A 20,945-nucleotide genomic window follows, 5' to 3' on the forward strand; every position below is an offset into this window, starting at 1 on the left:
AAAACTTCGGATGAGTAGTTTCTAAAAACTAGATCTAATAATTTCTCACCTGCCTCAATGGTACTGCAATAGCCTTCCAAGGGGTGCCATCTCCTCCCCTCCAGTCTACTTTCCACACAGCAGCCAGAGGGACCCTTAATAAGGCTGATGGCGTTACCCCTGCTCCCCATTCCACGGCCCTTGCAACGCCCGCAACGACCCTGCAACCCTGGCCGCCTCCTGGACCCGTCCCCCCTGCTTATCTACTCCAGCCTTGCCAGCTGCCTGGCATGGTGCTCCTCCTCTGGGCCTTTACTCTAAAGGTCAGATGTCTCCTCTGTTTGAAACACGCTTCTCTCAGGTATCCACTAAGTCCCGTCAAGTCTTTGCTCAGCTTTACCTTCTTACTGAGGCCTACCACAGTCACTCTTAAAAAAAATTCAGATGTAACTGACATATGATGTTACTTTAGTTTCAGGAGTTCAACATAATGATTCCATATATGTCTATATGGCAAAAGGATCACTACCATAAGTCTAGTTACCGTCCATCACCACACAGAGTCACAAAACCTTTTTTCTTGTGAGGAGATCTTTCAAGACCTAACTCTTAGACACTTTCAAATAGACTTATTAGCCATAGTCACCAGGTTGTACATCACAGCCCCAGGCTTATTCTGCCACCTTCTCCCACTTCACCCATCTCCCACCCAACACCTCTGACAACCACCAAAATGTTCTTTGTATCTACGGGTTTTTTTTTTTATTCCACATAAGAGTTAGATAATATGGTATTTGTCTTTCTATGTCTGACTTTATTCCCTTATTATAATGCCCTAAAGGTCCATCTGAGTTGTCAAAAACGGCAAGATTTCCTTCTTGTTCTATGGAAGAATTTATACCATTTATGCAACGGTATAAATTCTGTTGCATATTTATACCACAATTTCTTCATCCACCAATGTAAACTTAAGAGTGTTTTCAGGTCTTGGCTGTTATAAACGATGCTGCAATGAACACAGGGATGCAGATCTTTTTTTTTTTTTTTGCGGTATGCGGGCCTCTCACTGTTGTGGCCTCTCCTGTTGCAGAGCACAGGCTCTGGACGCGCAGGCTCAGCAGCCATGGCTCATGGGCCCAGCCGCTCCGTGGCATGTGGGACACTCCCGGAACGGGGCACGAACCCGCGTCCCCCGCATCGGCAGGTGGACCCCCAACCACTGCGCCACCAGGGAAGCCCCCAGATATCTTTTTGAGTTAGTGTTTTCCTTTCCTTTGGATATACTCCCAGCAGTGGAATTTCTGGATTGTATAATAGTTCTAATTTTAATTGTTTTAGGACTCTCCGTACCATTCTCCACGATGGCCACGCTCATTTACACTCCCTCGAACAGCACACAAGGGCTCCCTTTTCTCCACATCCTTGCCAAACCTTGTTATTTCTTGTCTTTTTGATAATGGCCATTCTAAAAAGTGTGAGGTGGTATCTTGCTGTGGTTTTGGTTTGCATTTCCCCGATGATTAGTGATGTTGAGCATCTTTTCATGTGTCTGTTGGCCATCTGCATGTCTTCACTGGAAAAATGTCTATTCAGATCTTCTGATCATTTTTTAATCTGATTGTTTTGTTTTTTGCTATTAAGTTGTATGAGTTCTTTATATATTTTGAATATTACTCCTTATCAGATACATAATTTGCAAATATTTTCTTCCATTCAGTAGGCTGCCTTTTCATTTTGTTAATGATTTCCTTTTCTGTGCAGAAGCTTCTAGTGTGACACGGTCCCACTTGTTTAGTTTTGCTTCTGTGGCTTTTGCATTTGATGTCAAATCCAAAAAATCATTGCCAAGGCTGATGTCAAGGAGCTTACCACCTGTATTTTCTTCTAGGAGATTTATGAGTTCAGGTCTCATGTTCAAGTCTTTAATCCATTTGGAATTGATTTTTGCCTATGATGTAGGACTGAGGTTCAATTTCATTCTTTTGCATGTGGCTGCCCAGGTTTCCCAACATCATGTACTGAAGAGAATGTCCTTTCCCCACTGTATCTTCTTGGTTCCTTGTCATAAATTAACTGGCCATATGTGCATGGGTTGATTTCTGTGCTCTCTTATTCTATTCCACTGATCTATGTGTCTGTTTGTATGCCAATAACATACTGTTTTCATTACTACAGACGTGTAATATAATTTGAAATCAGGAAGTGAGATGCCTCTAGCTTTGTTCTTTTTCTTCAAGGCTGTTTTGGTTATTTGGCTCTTTTGTGGTTCTATACACATTTTAGGATTGTTCTATTTCTGTGAAAAATGGCATTGGAATTTTGATGGGGATCGCACTGACTCTGTAGATTGCTGTGGGTAGTGTGGACATTTTAAACAATATGAATTCTTCCAATTCATAATCACAGGTTATCTTTCCATTTATCTGTGTCTCTTCTTCATTTGCTGTCATCAGTGTCTCCTACTTTCCAGTGTAGAGATCTTTCATATCCTTGTTTACAATTATTCCTAGGTATTTTATTCTTTTTGATGCAATTGTAAATAGTACTGTTTTCTTAACTTCTCTTCTCTGACACTTTGTTATTAGTGTATAGAGATGCAACAGGTTTTTGTATATTGATTTTGTAACCTGCAACGTCACTGACTTTATTAGTTCTAACAGTTTTTTTGTAGACTCTACAGTTTTCTAATACGTCACTTGAAAATAGAGACAGTTTTACTTCTTCCTTTCCTATCTGGATGCATTTTATTTCTTTTACTTGCCTAACTGTCCTGGCTGGCTAAGACTTTCGATACTACGTTGAATAAAAGTGGCGAGAATGGGCAACCTTGTCTTGTTTCTGATATTAGAGGAAAAGCTTTCAGCTTTTCACCACTGAGTATGATGTTAGCTGTAGGCTTGTCAATATATGGCCTTTATTAAGCTGAGGTGCGTTCCCTCTATATCCATTTTGTTGACAGTTTTTATCATAAATGGATGCTGAATTTTGACAAATGCTTTTTCTGCATCTATTGAGATGATCATATAATTTTTATCCTTCATTCTGTTAATGTGGTGTATCACATTGACTGATATGCAGATGTTGAACCATCCTTGCATCCCTGGAATAAATCCCACTTGATCATAGTGTATGGTCCTTTTAATGTATTGTTGAATTTGGTTTGCTAATATTTTGTTGAGGATTTTTAAATCTATGTTCATCAGGGATACTGGCCTGTAATTTTCTTGTGGTGACCTTGTCTGGTTTTACTGTTGCGGTAACACTGACCTTATAAAATGAGTCTGGAAGTGTTCCCTCTTCCATTTTTGGGAAGTCTGAGAAGGATAGGTGTTAACTCTTCACCTGTGCAGCCACCTGGTCTGGACTTCTGTTTGTTTGGAGGTTTTTGATTACTTATTCAATCTCCTTACTATTTTTTTTTTTTGCGGTACGCGGGCCTCTCACTGCTGTGGCCTCTCCCGTTGCGGAGCACAGGCTCCAGACACGCAGGCTCAGCGGCCATGGCCCATGGGCCCAGCCGCTCCGCTGCAATGTAGGATTTTCCCGGACCGGGGCACGAACCCGTGTCCCCTGCATCGGTAGGTGGACTCCCAACCACTGCACCACCAGGGAAGCCCAATCTCCTTACTATTAATCAGTCTGTTCAGATTTTCTATTTCTTCATGATTTAGTCTTGGTAGGTTGTATGTTTCTAGGAATTTATCCATTTTTTCTAGGTTATCCAATTATTTGGCATATAATTGTGCATAGAAATCTCTTTGATCCTTTGTATTTATCAGTTGTAATGTCTTTTTTTTTAATATTTATTTTTGGCTGTGTTAGATCTTCATTGCTGTGCATGGGCTTTCTCTAGGTTCTCTAGTTGCACCACCAGGGAAGCCCTAAGAGCTGGTTTCTTGTAAAGATAAACAGAATAGACAGGCCTTTCCCTTGTCTCACCAAGAAAAAAAGAGAGGACTCAAAATCAGAAATGAAAGAGGAGGACTTCCCTGGTGGCACAGTGGTTAAGAATCTGCCTGCCAATGCAGGGGACATGGGTTCGATCCCTGGTCCGTGAAGATCCCACATACCATGGAGCAACTAAGCCCGTGCGCTGCAACTACTGAGCCTATGCTCTACAGCCCGCGAGCCACAACTACTGAGCCCGCGTGCCACAATGACTGAGCCCGCGTGCCACAACTACTGAAGCCCGCACACCTAGAGCCCATGCTCCACACAAGAGAAGCCACCGCAATGAGAAGCCTGCATACCACAAGGAGGAGTAGCCCCCGTTCACCACAACTAGAGAAAGCCTGCATGCAACAACGAAGACGCAACTCAGCCAAAACTAAACAAAACAAAAACCCAAAAAAACAGCTTAGTTTCACTCATCTTTTCTACTATCTTTTTAGTTTCTGTTCCATTTATTTTCACTCTGATCTTTAATTCCTTCCTTTTAGGGCTATTTTAAAAATTTTATTTTTGGCCGCTCTGCATGGCATGTGGGATCTTACTTTCCCAGTCAGGGATCGAACTCAAGCCCCGTGCAGTGGAAGCACGGAGTCTTAACCACTGGACAACCAGGGAAGCCCCTAACTTCAGGCTTTGCTCTTTTTCTAGTTCCTTGAAGTGTAAAGTTAGGTTACCTGAGATCTTTCTTCCTTCTTAATACAGGCTTATCTCTATGAACTTCCCTCTTAGAACTGCTTCTGCTGCATCCCACGTGTTTTGTTATGTTGTATTTCCATTTTCATTTGTCTCAAGATATTTTTTGATTCCTTCTTTCATCCATTGGTTGTTAAGTTGCATGTTTAATCTAAACATATTTGTGAATTTTCCAGTTTTTTTTCTTGGAATTGCTTTCTAGTTTCATATCACTGTAATTAGAAAAAATGCTTGCTATGATTTCAATATTCTTAAATTTGCAAGACTTGTTTTGTGACCTAACACGTAACCTATCATGGAGGACGTTCCATATGCACTGGAGAAAAACGTGTATTCTGTTGCTTTTGGATGAAGTGTTCTGTATAAATTTGTTAAGTCCATTTGGACTAAAGTGTCATTTAAGTCCAATGTTTCTTTATTTCATTTCTGTCTAGATGATTCATCCATTGATGAAAGTGGGGTATTAAAGTCCCTTACTATTATTGTCTTGCTGTCTATTTCTCCCTTTACTTCTGTTAATATCTGCTTTATATATTTAGGTGCTCCTTTGTTGGGTGCATAAATGTTCTCCCCCCCCAACCCCGTGCCATGTGGCATGGGGGATCTTGGTTCCCTGACCAGGGATCGAACCCATGCCCCCTGCATTGGAAGCGTGGAGTCTTCACCACTGGAACGCCAGAGAATCCCACATAACTATTCTTATCTCAGATATCCACTAACTTCCTTCAAGTCTTGCTCAAAGTTAATCTTCTTACGGGGGTCTGCCATGATCACTCTCTTTAGTGCTATAAGCTGCGCCCGTCACACCCCCTCCCCACACACGTGCGAAATCCCTTTCTCTGCTCTACTTGTTCCTCACAGCATTTACTTTCTGATATACAATATACTTTACTTATTTATTATGTTTATTATGTTTCCCCTTTCTCAAAAGTACACTCTACAAAGACAGATCTCTTTGTCTCTTCTGTATATTGATATATCCCAAGTGCCTAGAACATATGTGCCTGGCACATAGTAATTGTTGAAGAATGGAGAAAAAAGTAGACTTAAGTTTATTAGTCTTTCCTTACTCATGATGAATCTCAAAGTTTGTTTTTTTTTAATGTATTTATTATTATTTTTGGCTGTGTTGGGTCTTTGTTGCTGTGCGCGGGCTTTCTCTAGTTGCGGCGAGCAGGGGCTACTCTTTGTTGTGGTGCGCAGGCTTCTCATTGCAGTGACTTCTCTTATTGCGGAGCACGGGCTCTAGGCGCGTGGGCTTCAGTAGTTGTGGCACACGGGCTTAGTTGCTCCGCAGCATGTGGGATCTTCCCAGACCAGGGCTCGAACCTGTGTCCCCTGCATTGGCAGGCGGATTCTTAACCAATGCGCCACCAGGAAAGCCCTCACAAAGTTTTAAAATATTTATTTTTAAATTAATAAATCATTACATGCAAACATAAGTTTCTGATAAAGAAATGGGAAATTCTACAATTTGGACTTCATTCATCTGGCACAGATTCATCTTCATTTATTATTTTAAAAAAATTTTTGGCTGTGCTGCACAGCTTGCAGGATCTTAGTTCCCAAAACAGGGACTGAACCCTGGGCCACAGCAGTGAAAGCAGCGGTCCTAACTACTGGACCACCAGGGAATTCCCTCATCTTCATTTAAATAGGACCACTGAGTATGGTGAAGTAGGTTGTAAACTGAACAAAGCTGCCCAACTAGGGGAACAACAGAGGCTAAACTTCATTAGGCTGATACCACACAGAACTGAGGTGCTCGTTTCTACTATGCACGAAGGGACTGCAAGCGCTAGCTTACCCTGGTTCTAAACACCCAAACCTTAAAAGTCTAATGATGGTTTAATGAAAATCCTTCTAAAATGTATTAGACATTTCCTGGAAAATTAATGCTGTTTGATGACTCAAGTATCTGGATGTTGGAAGAGAAAGATCTAAGTTAAAATTTTGGCTTCCTATACTATTAAGTATGTGACCTTGTTAGTTACCTAACTTTTCCAACCTCAGTTTCCAACTCTGAAAACTGGAATAATAATAGCTCCTTCTGCATTCATTATATTTTCTACCTTTCTGTATTCTTGATGCTCTGGCATCTGGAGCCTTGCTGACTGGGGAGAGAGTACCTCTCCCAGGGTCATACAATTCTTACAGAGATAGCAAGGAACGTACCTCTCATATACAGACTAATCAATCCAGGGCCCATACTCCAAAACCCCTCCTTTCTCTGGCTCTCACATTCCAGTGGGCAATACTACCCTGCCCTAATCACACCAGACAACCAGGGACAGCCTGTATCCTCAGAGACCACTGAAATTATTCAAACCAGCTAACCCTAGGTGCATTTACCCTGCGTCACCATGCTTTCCCATGGGCCCTGTGCCTTCTGCTTCCTGAGCAACTCTGGTGCTTCCCTGTGTGGCCCTGCACGGGGTGGCACGAACCCTCCCTTGGAACTGTGAGTAACAAACTATCTTTTCAATGGTTATCATCTCCTGATCTGTCACCATCACCATACCTGAAGAATAATAAAACCTACATTTTAAAATACCTTCATAGGGACTCCCCTGGTGGCTCAGTGGTTACGAATCCGCCTGCCAATGCAGGGGACACGGGTTCGAGCCCTGGTCCAGTAAGATCCCACATGCCACGGAGCAACTAAGCCCGTGTGCCACAACTACTGAGCCTGCGCTCTAGAGCCCACGAGCCACAACTACTGAGCCCACGAGCCACAACTACTGAGCCCACACGCCTACAGCCCATGCTGTGCAACAAAGAGAAGCCACCGCAATGAGAAGCCCGCGCACTGCAACAAAGACCCAACACAGCCAAAAATAAATAAATAAAATAAAATAAAATACCTTCATAGGGTTTTTAGGAAGAGTAAATACAAAAGTACCTTTAACCACAATAACCCCCACCTTCAAAATCAAGGACTTAAATGGAGGGAGGAAAAAACCCACAATAAAAATGCCAGAAGAAAAGCTGGGTAAATATCTGTATAAATTTACTGTGAACAGAATAAAGCCAGAAATCATAATTTAAAAGTACTGCTTTAAAAATATAAAATTTTGATTTAGTAAAAACAAAAGCAAACAGGGTTACAAGACATCGATCAAAACTGTGGAAAAACATTTGCAACTCACAACAGAAAAAGTATTAATATCTCCGGAGACAGGAAACAGATTAGTGGTTACCTGGGGCTGGGGATTTCACTTTTATTACTGTAAAACTGCAGTAAGTCTCATCATCTGAAATAAAAGTAATTACTTCCCTAAAACTGATAGTATGGTTGGAAACAGTTTAGATTACTAAAAGAAGCTCACTATATCCTGTTTAATATTCATTTATTTACAAACATGTATATATGAAGGTAAATTTTAACCCCATCTGTCTTCTGAGCCATTATAAACTCTAACTAGTAAAATTAAGTATGTCTACTTATAATAAAGAATGAAGGAATTATTTATGAAATAGCAACTTATAAAGTCCTAAATATATGTTCTAAGATAGAAAAAAAGACTTACCGTCCAAAATTTTATAAAGTACTGTAAAACTGTTGCAGCCACGAAAAGGCAATATAATAGAGAGTACAATAAAAATAGCAGGAAGAATTTGTAATTAGAAAATCCCACACAGTTATTCACCCTAGAAGAATAAAGAAAATCACACTGTAAAAATAAGACAAACTCACGGAAACAAAAACTAGAATGGTGTTTGCCAGGGGCTGAGGGGAGGGGAGTGGGGAGTGTTTAATGGGTTCAGAGTTTCAGTTTTGCAAGATGAACAAGTTCTGGACACTGGTTGCAAAACAATGTGAACATACTTAACACTGTTGAACTGTACACTTAAAAATGGCTAAGACAGGGCTTCCCTGGTGGTGCAGTGGTTGAGAGTTCGCCTGCCGATGCAGGGGACACGGGTTCGTGCCCCGGTCTGGGAAGATCCCACATGCCGCAGAGCGGCTGGGCCCGTGAGCCATGGCCGCTGAGCCTGCGCGTCTGGAGCCTGTGCTCTGCAACGGGAGAGGCCACAGCAGTGAGAGGCCCGCGTACCACAAAAAAAAAAAAAAAAAAGGCTAAGATGGGAAATTTAATGTTTTTTTTTACCATAATAATAACAAATAGGACAATGAAAAAACTTAAAATCACTATAACTAGAAAAAGGGTCATTTGGGAAGTCGGGAGCAGTGTCTTAATTATGGATGTGTGTTTTAAATAAATTCTGTAAGGAATTTGGAATTTCAATGTTAGTTCTTAGTAGACAATTATTTGGGTTAATAACATCAGAATATATTTTTAAAGGAAAACATGTAGCAGAAACATAAAACTAGATCCATCTTGCTATCTATGAGTAATTAAATTGACCTTCAAAATTTAGGAATGCTGAGGTAAATCACTCCAAATACTCCCCTCCCACCTCTCCACCCCCATGTCATTTCCTCTGTGTTTTATACGTACCAAGGACAGTGGTGATCCATCTTAAGAACACACCTAAGAAACAAACATAAGAAAATCCATGTAGAAAAATTTCCCTGATTCTAATTTCTGATAAATTTTTTTTAACTTAAAATTTTCCCTTTAGCAATTACATCTTAGAAAAACCAACCCAGTAGACATTAGGTTAGAGACAATTTCTGTTATTTCCACAAATACTTTCGTAGGTAAGAAGTAATGATTTTTCACACTGTGAATTCAGCTGAGCGTAGCCAGCTGACTTGGACCACATCAAACAACATTTTAATATACAGATATGGTGCATATAGCACTTGGTACATTAGGTAGATCTAGTTTACAAAGTCAGCTAAGGAAAGTAAAATGGAAGTTATTTTAAACATGTGCAAGTGATAAAACTTTAGAAGCAAATATTGTTAAAATATTAACACTGATGGGCTTGTAGGTGGTTATTTTTTTCCACAGATTTTATACAATTCTATCCCATGTATAAGAACCACTGTACTTTTATAATCAGAAGAAAAAAACCCCAAATTTGCCTCCCCACCAGTATACGTAATGTATATTTGCATAAAGTTAGACAATGGATCATTTCAAGTAATACAACAAATAAGTAAACTGATACCCAAAAGGTTAAATGACTTGTCTCACTCAAGTTCAAGGACTCACTGGAATTCCCATACTAGGGGTTTTTCTTTCAACACACTACCTTCTCACAAGAGCAGAAGGGATAAAATCTTTGAAATTTTTTGGGGAACAACTTCAGAGGTGGTAACTAAAAGTAATAATGGGACTTCTCTGGTGGTCCAGTGGTTAAGACTCAACGCTCCCAATGCAGGGGACCAGGGTTTGATCTCTAGTCAGGGAACTAGATCCTACATGCCACAACTAAAGATCCTGCGTGCTGCAACTAAGAGCCGGTGCAGCCAAATAAATACATAAATAACTATTTTAAAAGGAAAAGTAAAGTAAAGGAAAGTAATATTATTGTGGTTTGTTAGGCTTTAATACCAACATTAATAATAAAAACAACAAAAGTGTCATGATGGTCTTTTTAATCCAGGAATTAAAGTTATCTTTCTCAGGGTGGGGGGTATTACTTACTTGGTCATCAATATTACATTAAGCATATGCACAAGAAGTACACATACTTAAAGAAAATTCTAACAACTGGTACAGGAACTGTTATCAAAGATTACTTCAAAGTATATTCTAGCTTATATACACATTTATGTGAGCTCTGCATACAGAGCAAATAATGGGAGAGGATGCAGTATTTTTGCTAAGTTCCTTCACTTTCTGTTCTCCCATCTCCAGTTCCAGTACTGGGGTTTTTAAATGAAAGCCAAAGAGAAACACTTACGTGTCACATGCTGAGCAGTGATGCGCACGGTCAGGCTTAATCAGCTGACATCTTTCACAATATCTGACGGCTACATTTAAGAATTAAAAGGAAGTTGTTGAAGAAGGTATGTTTAGAGTTGAGTTTAATTTGACTGTAAAATCTGCTTTCATTTCTTATAAACAACTCTAGGAAACTGACAACCAATAATTTTAAAATAATACCAAAGTTCATTGGAGAGCTTATGAAATCCTAATGTCGAGAGGCAGAAGGGAACCTCAGAAATGTAGCTGGCCCAGCAATGTTCAGATCAATAAGGAGATCCAAGGAAATAAGGAGCTGGTATCAAGTCAAACATGCAGTTCAGTGGCAAAACTCAGATACACTAAGACCTACTGTACCATGATGTCTGCAGTAAAATATCAAAACAAACGTTCTCAATTATCTTCCACCCCATCCCAGATAAATAGCAAAATTGCAAACATACTATTGCGAAAGAACTCTAAACTTCTTCCCACTAAATTCTAGTATATAGTTTGTATCTTCATTCATTCAAAACATAATGAGCACCTACTAGGGGCCAGATATTGCTCTCGGCATAAATCCCCGCCTTCACGGAACTCACACTCTAGTGGAAAAGACGGGGAGTAATAAGCAAGGCAAGGCAACAAAATAAGTAGTAATATTAGGGATAGGTGCTGACAGGAAAACTAAAGCAGGGAAGGGGCGTTGGGGTACTGTAATTTCAGAGTCATTTGAGAAAACTGAAACTTAAAGAAGGGAGCTGGTCAGTCACATAGGTCTGTGGGAAAAGAGGAATCTGAGGAGAGGGAACAGGCCTCGGGTGGGAGGGTGCTCAGAGTGCACGAACAGTGAGGGGCCGGCGTGCCTGGAGCAGAGAGGAAAGGAGGAGAACACAAGGCAGGGTCAGAGAAGCCGGATCAGGTCAGGCTTGTCCTCCCCACTCCGCTCAAGCACTCTGAGAGAAAAAAAGCCAACTGGAGGGGACTTCCTGGTGGTCCAGTGGTTAGGACTCCACGCTCCCAACGCAGGGGTGCGGGTTCAATCCCTGGTCGGGGAACGAGGATCCTGCGTGCCACACAGCACAGACAGAAACAAAAAGCCAACTGAATGAAGAGCACCACCAGAATCTGCAGAATAGTCAGAACCTGAGGTTCTGGTTTTTGAAATCTAAGTAAGTGACAAAATAGTTCTTTGAGATTTATGAGGGAAATGTACCAAGACTTCACAAATCAATAATGCTTTAAAACCATTATTTTGGATGAACAGAGAATAATAAAATTACAGTGAGATACTAACCTTTTTCCATATCATGGCCTCCAAAGCAAACAAATGCTTCTTGGCAACAAGACAAATTACTATGGGTCTTTCACTAGAGCTGAAACTTTCACAGATTTAGAGCATTTGACTAATAAATACTCTACGGGATCTACTGCAAGTGCGGTAGACATCTTTTGGGGGTATCCGCCTGGTCTACAGGCCACTCTCTTTCCAGGAAATGACTTAAGACCCCTCTTCTACCTGGACTGTGTGAACCCACCCACCTCCCCCTTCTGGTTCACGCTCTCTCCTACAAATCAGGGCTGAGGGGCAGTGAGCTGTATCTCGCGGGGTGGAACTAAGTAACACGCGATGGCCACGCTTCGCCACGTGGACGGGATAAGAAAGGGAGAATCATTTTAAGGGCGACAGTGTAGGAAGTGAGCAGATGCCAGGGAGCAGCAGGGACAGCTGCAGGAGCCCCTCTGGCCCCCAGTTCTCAGCTCCAGTCCCTTCTTGCAGTCCTGCCCTCAGGGCACAGGAGCCACCCACCACTTTCTCACACCACCCCATACGTTATGGTAGTTTCTTTTGGGGGGAAGGGGGAGTTAAAAAGCTTAAGCTGTTGTCTGTTACTTGTGATCATTAGGGCTAACGGACATAGTAACAGCACGGAAAACAGGTTCAAGTAAAAATTTAAATTAAACATACCCTCTAAAAAGCAGATGGACCATGTCATGTGTTACTGTTTTTGGAAAAGAATTTGGCCGTATCTATAAAAGCGTAAGGCATGCACACTCTCTGCCCGGGATCTCTGCCGCTAGAAAATTTATTCTATAGACACGCTCTCACCACAACATGGTTTCAATAACAAAACACTAGGAATAACGAATTATGAAGATAGTTAAGCATTTTGTGATACACTACGTAGACTTTAACAAGAATTCTCCATACAAAGTAGACACGGACCCTAAACTGGAAAAGTGCAAACATATTAAGTAGAAAACAGCAAACTGCAGAATAGTTTGATATGCAGCATGTTTCATATCTCTGAGGGGGAGAAGAATATATGTATTTTTCTCTTTACACATCCCAATACAATGCATCCACCTTCAGACTTGAATTAAGATATATGAGAGACACAAAGTGTTATTTTGAAGCAGTGTTAGAGTTACACCTGCTAGAAGGCAGCTACCCAGGTAACCAAATCTGTACTGGTTAATACCTATCCACTCTCATTGTTAAAATGTTGATTGATTGTATGTAAGTTTTGCCATATTCTGTTATATATAAAAAATTTCTGCAAGGATATACAAGAAGGGTGGCAACCTCTGGGGAGCATTGCCAGGGTGAGAAGGCAGACACTTCCCATTTGGCGTCCTCAAAAAGTTGTTTTAAATCATGTTCCTGTATTACTTTTATAATTTAAACCAAACTTCAAGATGAAGGGAATTTATACAAATATCCACTTATTAAATGAATAACCCATACCTCACTGAGGGCCTTCTGTAGTACCTTGGCTCGACTGGACACTAGGGAAGTGAAACCATATAAGGTAGAAAAAGCAGAGCAGGTATAAAGGGCCTGAGAGGTCTCCTAACCCAACCTCTCATTTTTTAGGTTAGAAACACCCCAAAACCTAAAGAGAAAAAAAGTAGTTTGCCCAAGATTATCTCCCTCTCTCTAAATGAGTGGTGAGATCGGGATCAGAAGCCCAGTGTCTTATTTCCTTTTCCTCTACATTTCCTCCACTCAAAATTCTGCCATTGCTCTGAGATGAGATGAAACTAAACAGACTTTTCAAGAAGCCTTTTTAAGGGTCTTGATGACTGAGTAGATAGAAGAACTGAAGTAAAAGCAGCAAAGAAAACTGCGGTTTCCGGGAGGCGATGCTGCCAATGTCAGAAACAAGCCTGATGGTGGTGGGTGGAGGGAGTGGGTGGGTATGGGAGGGGGGTTAGGTTGTTTTTCTTTCTTTTGTTCATTCATTCAACAAATATCCAGTCTCTACCCTGTGACAAACACTGCTTCATGCTGAGAATATAAAGTTGAACAAGACAGACTTCCCTCCTGCCCCCATGGTGTTAGGTTTTGCTTGATGTGAATTGGGATAACAGGTCACTCAGGTACAGCTAACCTTCGGAAGGTGGAGATATGAGAATGGAGCTCTAGCGGGCGCACATGCCAAGGGGAGTGCCAAAGCCCCGACAAGCGTCTCCAAGGGCCCTGGGGGAGGGCAAGGCAGGCTCGTCCCTCTGAAGGCGCAGTTGCAGTCCACCCCTCTGCCTGACAACAAGAAAGGGTTTGGGCAGCAAGCGCGTGCTCGGGTGACAACATCCCTCAATCTGCTAGTTCACAGTAAGAAAAGATAACTCAGTCTGAAAACTATTAAAGCAAACAAATTGTTTGAGACACAGTGAACCAACGATCACAATATCGTGGTGTCAGAATTCCATGGTTAAAAACAGCTGAAAGAACATTACAAAAAGAACTGGGACGAGGCACCCTTGTGAAGTGGGGTTAAAAAAATGTAGGAGGAAGAATGAACATTCAAAGATGCAAAAACAACTAGAATGGAAAAGCACAAAGAAGAAAGTTCTTCAAGCAGTTAGAATGAAACGCCACCGAACCTGGTTAGGAAGAATGAAAGCCAGCTGCCTGGAATCTGCTGGGAAGGAAAAGAGGCCCAGGGCACAGACGACTTACGAGGGGACCCACAGTCAAAGGGCAGAGAAAATAGAACGGTAGGTGGAACGCGTCAGAACCAAATTTTTGTTGTTGTTTTTAAGAGGAGATACACTTTGAAGTATACCTGAAAGCAGAGGGAAGAAATGGGTTGGGAATTACTAAGTGAAGAAGCAAGATTTTTAGGAGCAAACTGTGGGAGAAGGGAAGAAGGTGAGCAATCTTCACGCGAGTTTCATAAAGGACAAGAACGCAGACCCCAAGAAGGCAGCGAGGTCCTGAGGGGCAGCCAAGTGTGTGCAGCTGCGGGGCAGCCCCGAGCCCGGAAGCAGCTGGGACTCTGCCGCCGTGCTTCATACTCGTTCTCTCCTACTTACTAGCTTGTGACCTTGGGTCAGTAACTCACTTTCTGAAAGCCTCAATTTCCTCTTCTGTAAATGCAAATATCAAGCGCAAAGGACTATTGTGCAGATCAAAAAAAATCTGGAACATATCAAATTCCCAGTAAAGCAGTTATTATCGTTACAATAATGTTATTATTTTTGATAAAACATAAAGTGAGACTCTAGGATGGGAAAAATTAGTGAAGGGGAGAGAACTGGGGGGATCTTTCAAGTGTATAAGCAGCCATTATGGAGAACACCCAGGAACACCCAGGAACAGATTCATCCCACAAACGCCTCCTGGGGGCCTGGGGGGTGACGCACTGGCTGCATCAGGGCCGTGGACGGAGATCCCAGTGCCAGAGCCTCAGGACGGAGTCAAGGAGGGAGGGGCACAGACAACCAGCAGACAGTGACCTGCGCTCTACAAGGTAACAGTGTGAGAAGTTCAGAGAAGATTTCAAAAATCTCTTCTTGTTTAAGTGAATAGAAATGGTTGAAGAGAGCTGGACAGTGAATTAAACCTTTAAAGTAGATTTAGGGAGGAGAAAATAATCATTCTAGGAAGAGAAAAAGACATAAAAATAAAAGGTGGCGAAGGACAGAGCTTTAGCGGAGTTGACTCAGGGAAATGGAGCAGGAGAAAGAGAAACACTGGTTGTATCCAGACTGTGGAGGGCGGAGGTTTAGAAAGACTCATTTTGCTTCCTTAATAGATGAGATGTCTACATGGCTCAGAAAAGCATGAAAAGGAGCCCAGTGCAGCCCCCACGCCCCTCCGCGAGGGCAGCTCCGTCACTTCCACTAACCTCTGGTCTAAGAAAGATCCACTTTCTATAACATGGGGTTCGGTAACTTCATTTTTTAAAGAATGCATGATATTATTTCTATAATAAGAAAAAAAGAAGAAAACCCCCCAATGTTCTTTGGGATTCTAAGCAGTAGAAATGCAGTATAAAATGGTGCTCGAGGGCAGGGACTCTGTTTGCAGTCAGAAGATAAGGTGTAAATCCCAGACCTTGCCACTTGGGGACTTCAGGGCCCTCCCTGTGTCTCACTTCTTTGTCTCTAATGTGGGGATAAGTGCTGCACTGTCTCAGTGGGGTGTAAATAATCCCCGTAAAGTGCTCAGCAAAATTCTGGTGCACTATTCAACAGATGAAGGGTATTTTTCAGAGTAGTGGAAAGCCATTAAAATTAATGAAAGGTAATAAAGCTTTAAGGGTAAAGACTTTACATTAGCAGCTTTTAACTCTTTGGGGCATAGATACTGCTCTGAAAATCAAAAGAACAGGCTATTTCAAAAAGTACCCAAAATTTTGCGTTTCATCTCACGGTTTCATTAATTCTCTGAAATCTTGGGACTTTGGGTTAAAAACACCTAGGGAATTTCCTGGCGGTCCAGTGGTTAGGACTCCACGCTTCCACTGCAGGGCACATGGGTTCGATCGCCCGTCAGGGAATTAAGATCCCGCATGCCCCGCAATGCGGCCAAAAAAAAAAAAAAAATCTAATCTACATAACTGCAGCTACTAACAACTGTTGTAAACTAGACATTTTATAATTGAATATAGAAAGGGATTATTTTAAATTAGCTCTCGGACTTCCCTGGTGGCGCAGCGGTTTAAGAATCTGCCTGCCATTGTAGGGGACACGGTTCAAGGCCTGGTCCGGGAAGGTCCCACATGCCGTGGAGCAATTAAGCCCGTGCACCACAACTACTGAGCCCGCACTCTAGAGCCCGCGAGCCGCAGCTACTGAGCCCACTTGCCGCAACTACCGAAGCCCACGTGCTGCAACTACTGAAGCCCGCGTGCCTAGAGCCCGTGCTCCGCAACAAGAGAAGCCACCGCAATGAGAAGCCCACGCACTGCAACGAAGAGTAGCCCCCGCTCGCCACAACTAGAGAAAGCCCGTGGGCAGCAACGAAGACCCAACGCAGCCAAAAATAAATAAACGTTAAAAATAAATAAATAAGCTCTCATTTACTGAAAATTTATTATTGTACACTGAGATCTATACTAAGTGCTTGTCTCATTTATGTATACTTCCAGAGATTTAGAGACTATTATTCTCATTTTAAAATGAGGAAACCAGGGCTTAGGAAGTTTAAGGGACTCTCATTGCACTAGCAATGGAAAAGCTGGGGTTTGATCTGAAATCCATGTTTTCATTCTATACGGTAGTATAGTGGTTATGCAAAGGGATAGTATAGGCATACCTCGTTTTATTGGGCTTCACAGATACTGCATTTTTTTGTTTTTACAAACTGAAGCTCTGTGGCAACCCTGCATTGAGCAAATCTATTGGTGCCATTTTCCCAGCAGCAGTTGCTCACTTTGTGTCTCAGTGTCACATTTTGGTAATTCTCAAAATATTTCAAGCTCCATTATTATTTTGTTATAGTGATCTGTGATCAGTGATTTTGATATTACTGCTATGATTTGTTGAAGGCTCAGATGATGGTTAGCATTTTTTAGCAATAAGGTATTTTTAAATTAAGGTATGTATGTGTTTTTCTGACATACTGCACACTCAGCAGGCTACAGTACAGTATAAACATAGCAGTTACACACACTGGGAAACAAAAAGTTCACGTGACTTGCTTTATTGTGATATTCACCTTATGGCACTGGTCTGGAACCGAACCTACAGTATCTCCAAGGTGTGCCTATATGAAATGCATGAAAAATTTAAATGTCGGTCAAATATCCCCTCCTAAAATTTTGCACAAATTTAAAATTTTCTTAAGTCAGAATGTGTACATAATTATACACAGGTAAAGCTCCTTTTATTTCCCCTCAGAGTTGAGAAGCATAGGGGTTCTATAGGCAGAGCACCTTTTCACATACTACCTGTATGACTACCTGTATGACCTTCAACAAGTTACTTAACCTGTCTCCGTTCCCTCGTCTGTAAAATGGAGAGAGCAGTGTCTCCCTCACAGGCTGGTGTGAAGTTTAAATGAGCCTGTATGTGTAAAGAATTTAGGTCAGAGTAACTGTTAGCTATCACCATTATCTGGTATTTGCATGAATTAGTGAGGTGTATAATACATAATTTAAAACAATTTCCTGTACTTAAATGACCAGTCTGGCCGCTCACAGGTTCATCCCTATCAGTAAGGCTCTGCCCCTGAGAAAAGGAAGCTGCTGCAGTCACAAACGTCAAGGGGGCCAGTGGAACAGACACAGCTTCGGAACCAGACAAACCTGACTTCAAATTCTGGCTCTCTGAATACTAGCTTTATAACCTTGAACAAGCTTCTTCCCCTTGATGTCTTCTATTTCTCCCCATTCTAAGTTAGCACAGTCTTGATTTTTAAAAAAGTTACTCAGTGATGACACAAAATGTTCAAATTCAAACCAGGATTTCCAAATGATGGTTTACTAAAAATTATAAATGAAATTTTTAGCCATGAAGATTGAGTTTGGAAAAAAAAAGAAATGCAGAAGTGGTTAAGAATCCACCTGCCAATGCAGGGGACACGGGTTCAAGCCCTGGTCCGGGAAGATCCCACATGCCATGGAGCAGCTAAGCCTGTGAGCCAAGCTACGAGCCCACGTGCCACAACTACTGAGCCCATGTGCCTAGAGCCCATGCTCAACAACAAGAGAAGCCACCACAATGAGAAGCCTGTGCACCGCAATGAAGAGTAGCCCTCACTCGTTGCAACTAGAGAAAGCCCACGTGCAGCAACGAAGACCTAACGCAGCCATAAATAAATAAATTCATTTTAAAAATCTATATCAACATATGTACATAACTATTATCTGAAATACCATGTAAGGTACACAACACATGAAAATCCTGTTCCCACAGATGTTATTTGTGGCAACCGCAATATCCACTTAATAGTCAAATCATGCAAATATATCTTGGCAAAAATTACCATATCTTAAAAATTCTTTGAGAAGAAAAGCTTAAGATTTGTTTTTCTTACTCTTTGAAGCTGATGTGGTATAGATAGGTAAGTCCCTTGCTGCTCTTCTCAAAATTTCTTGCTGTCTTTCTTGGCTGAATTCCTTTTCATAACGTTCCTTTTCAGAATTGGACAAGCAGAACTATAAAAGGAGAAATAACTATTAATTCTTTTTAATCCCATGTTTATTAACTATCAGGCTCAGAAAAACAAAGTTTTATCCAGAACAGAAAATCAAAAATATTTCCTTCTATAAAGGCAAAACTTGTCCTCGAATTTGTTTAGGAAGCTAAATCAAGCACATTTTAACAAAACCACATACCTCTGACAGACTGAGAAATATTTACCCTCCATACTAATGATGGCAAAGAACGTGAACTAAATATTTTTTGCATTTTTGTTTTTTACAGAGAAGATTAACTTTCCCCATCAAAAAGGGCTTAATATATATTTTCTGTTAGTAAAAATTTTGGTATTTGAAAGTTAGTGTCAAGAGATTTGGAAGAATGTCCAAAGAGTCACTTGCTTTGAGTAACAGGCTAAATCACAGGCATGGGGCCCTACTATTTTCTGGCCAAATTTCTCAATGAGGACAACAAGTCCTTCTTTTACTACTTTGTTTTTGCTTTTAAAAAGCTAATCAATCAGGGTGCTTTCTCCAGAAGTATTAAGGATTGCCAAGGTAAGCACAATCTCCTTTTCTCAAGGAGAGATTCCTTTATAGATTTGTTTCCAGTTTCCACTTCTGAAGTTTTAATTCCCGTGTGTCGGCAGCCTCCAGCCTATTTCTTTAAATAGCATTTTCCTACAAAGGACTTGTTCAGTTGCTCTTCTTTTCATGTCATCCCAGCATCTCAAGGACCTCAGTTTTATGCCTCTATTTTATGTAACCAGGAGTTTTTTTTCAGTTTCTATTGGTCTTTATTTCACAGATTTTTTTAAAAAACAAAAAAATGGCCGAGACATGCTCTTGATCATAGTTCATACTTTAATAATACTGTTCCTCAATTTTTATTTACTTACAGGGTTTTGCTTGAAAAGGTCTAAGGAGTCATGACTAAAACTTTATCTTTTAAACTTTGAGTATTTTGGTCTACCTGCGAACTCAAGTACCAAGCCTTCCACACTCTCAATGCCTCGTCAGTAACGGCACTGCCTTCTTAATGCAGCCTCTTCTGTTACAAACGGGGCGATAGTGCGGCACAGGCAGGATTAAGAGCTCTGGGGTGAGGAAACTGTGATCCCAAGCAGCTCAGGGAATTTTCTAAGGCTGCAGAATTATTGGCAGAGCTGATATAAAAACACAAGTCTCTTGAGTTCTACGCTAGTATGTCTCCCTCTGTGTTGCTCATGTGAAGTACGTGTTCTTTCTTTTCACAGACTTGTTACTCTAACCTGACCCAAACACGATGGCTTAAGAAGCAGGAAGAGTCCGTTTAGATGACCTAGCCTAGCTCTCACAACTAAGTCTTGATGGCACACAAGAAATCCCCAACTTACTTACAAAGGACAAGAAGTAACATGGACATACGAACAGGACAGAAAAAAATCAGAAAAAATTACACACAAGCTTGAAGTTGAGACTCTGGAGGTCACTGATCTAAACTCCCAGGCAGGCTGGAATCTTCAGACATTTCTGAGATCCACCCCCTCGAATACTGTCAGGTACAAAAATACGTTCCTACTTTGTAAGACGCCCCATTCTCTTTTAAGAGACCTGTAACTTGCTAGAAAGTTCTTCCCTGACATGATGCATCTCTGAAACATTCAAAACAGAGAATAAAAATCATATGGTATAACGTTAAATATATATTTGGAAAAAAGATGCTCTAATCAAATTTTACAGCTTCCTTGTCAAATCTGAACAGAATTTTCCTGGGCTGAACTGTTTCTAGCCAGGCCTCAAAATCATTACTTTTCCATAAGAACTATGGTTATAAATTATGAAAAGCTTAAACCAAATGAAAATCTCAAGAGACACCAGGATTTTAGATGAGGAATGGAACAAAACTTAAAATGAACTAGATTTTTGAAATTATTCCTGTCTATTTTTCCTTAAGTACTACTGAACAGAATTCAAACCATGAAATGCCATTATCTTAAATTTAGTGTTCAAATGGTTCAATTTAAGTATGTTACACACCAATTAAGAGCCTGGCACTGTCCCAGGTACCAGGGACCCAAAGATGAATAAAAATACAGCCTTTGCCTCAAGAACACATTCCTATAGTTCAGTACGAATGTTAACCATG

The 20,945-nt window shown here is 41.1% G+C and overlaps 1 protein-coding gene across 5 annotated transcripts in view; it reads right to left on the minus strand.

The window, feature by feature from the left end:
• The window catches only part of ZDHHC20 (zDHHC palmitoyltransferase 20), a 73,857-nt gene that overhangs the window by 17,481 nt on the left and 35,431 nt on the right, over nucleotides 1–20,945 (minus strand). For all 5 annotated transcript variants that reach the window (XM_081214538.1, XM_081214537.1, XM_081214541.1 and 2 more), the window contains exons 4-7: nucleotides 18,715–18,835; nucleotides 10,444–10,513; nucleotides 9,087–9,119; nucleotides 8,154–8,274 (exon numbers count right to left, since the gene is read on the minus strand). In XM_081214538.1, coding sequence (XP_081070664.1) covers nucleotides 8,154–8,274; nucleotides 9,087–9,119; nucleotides 10,444–10,513; nucleotides 18,715–18,835 — 345 coding nt within the window. The remainder of the gene's footprint in view (nucleotides 1–8,153; nucleotides 8,275–9,086; nucleotides 9,120–10,443; nucleotides 10,514–18,714; nucleotides 18,836–20,945) is intronic.

This window comes from Mesoplodon bidens (genome assembly GCF_964165515.1).
Source record: "Mesoplodon bidens genome assembly, chromosome: 17".
Classification (NCBI taxonomy): Eukaryota; Metazoa; Chordata; class Mammalia; order Artiodactyla; family Ziphiidae; genus Mesoplodon; species Mesoplodon bidens.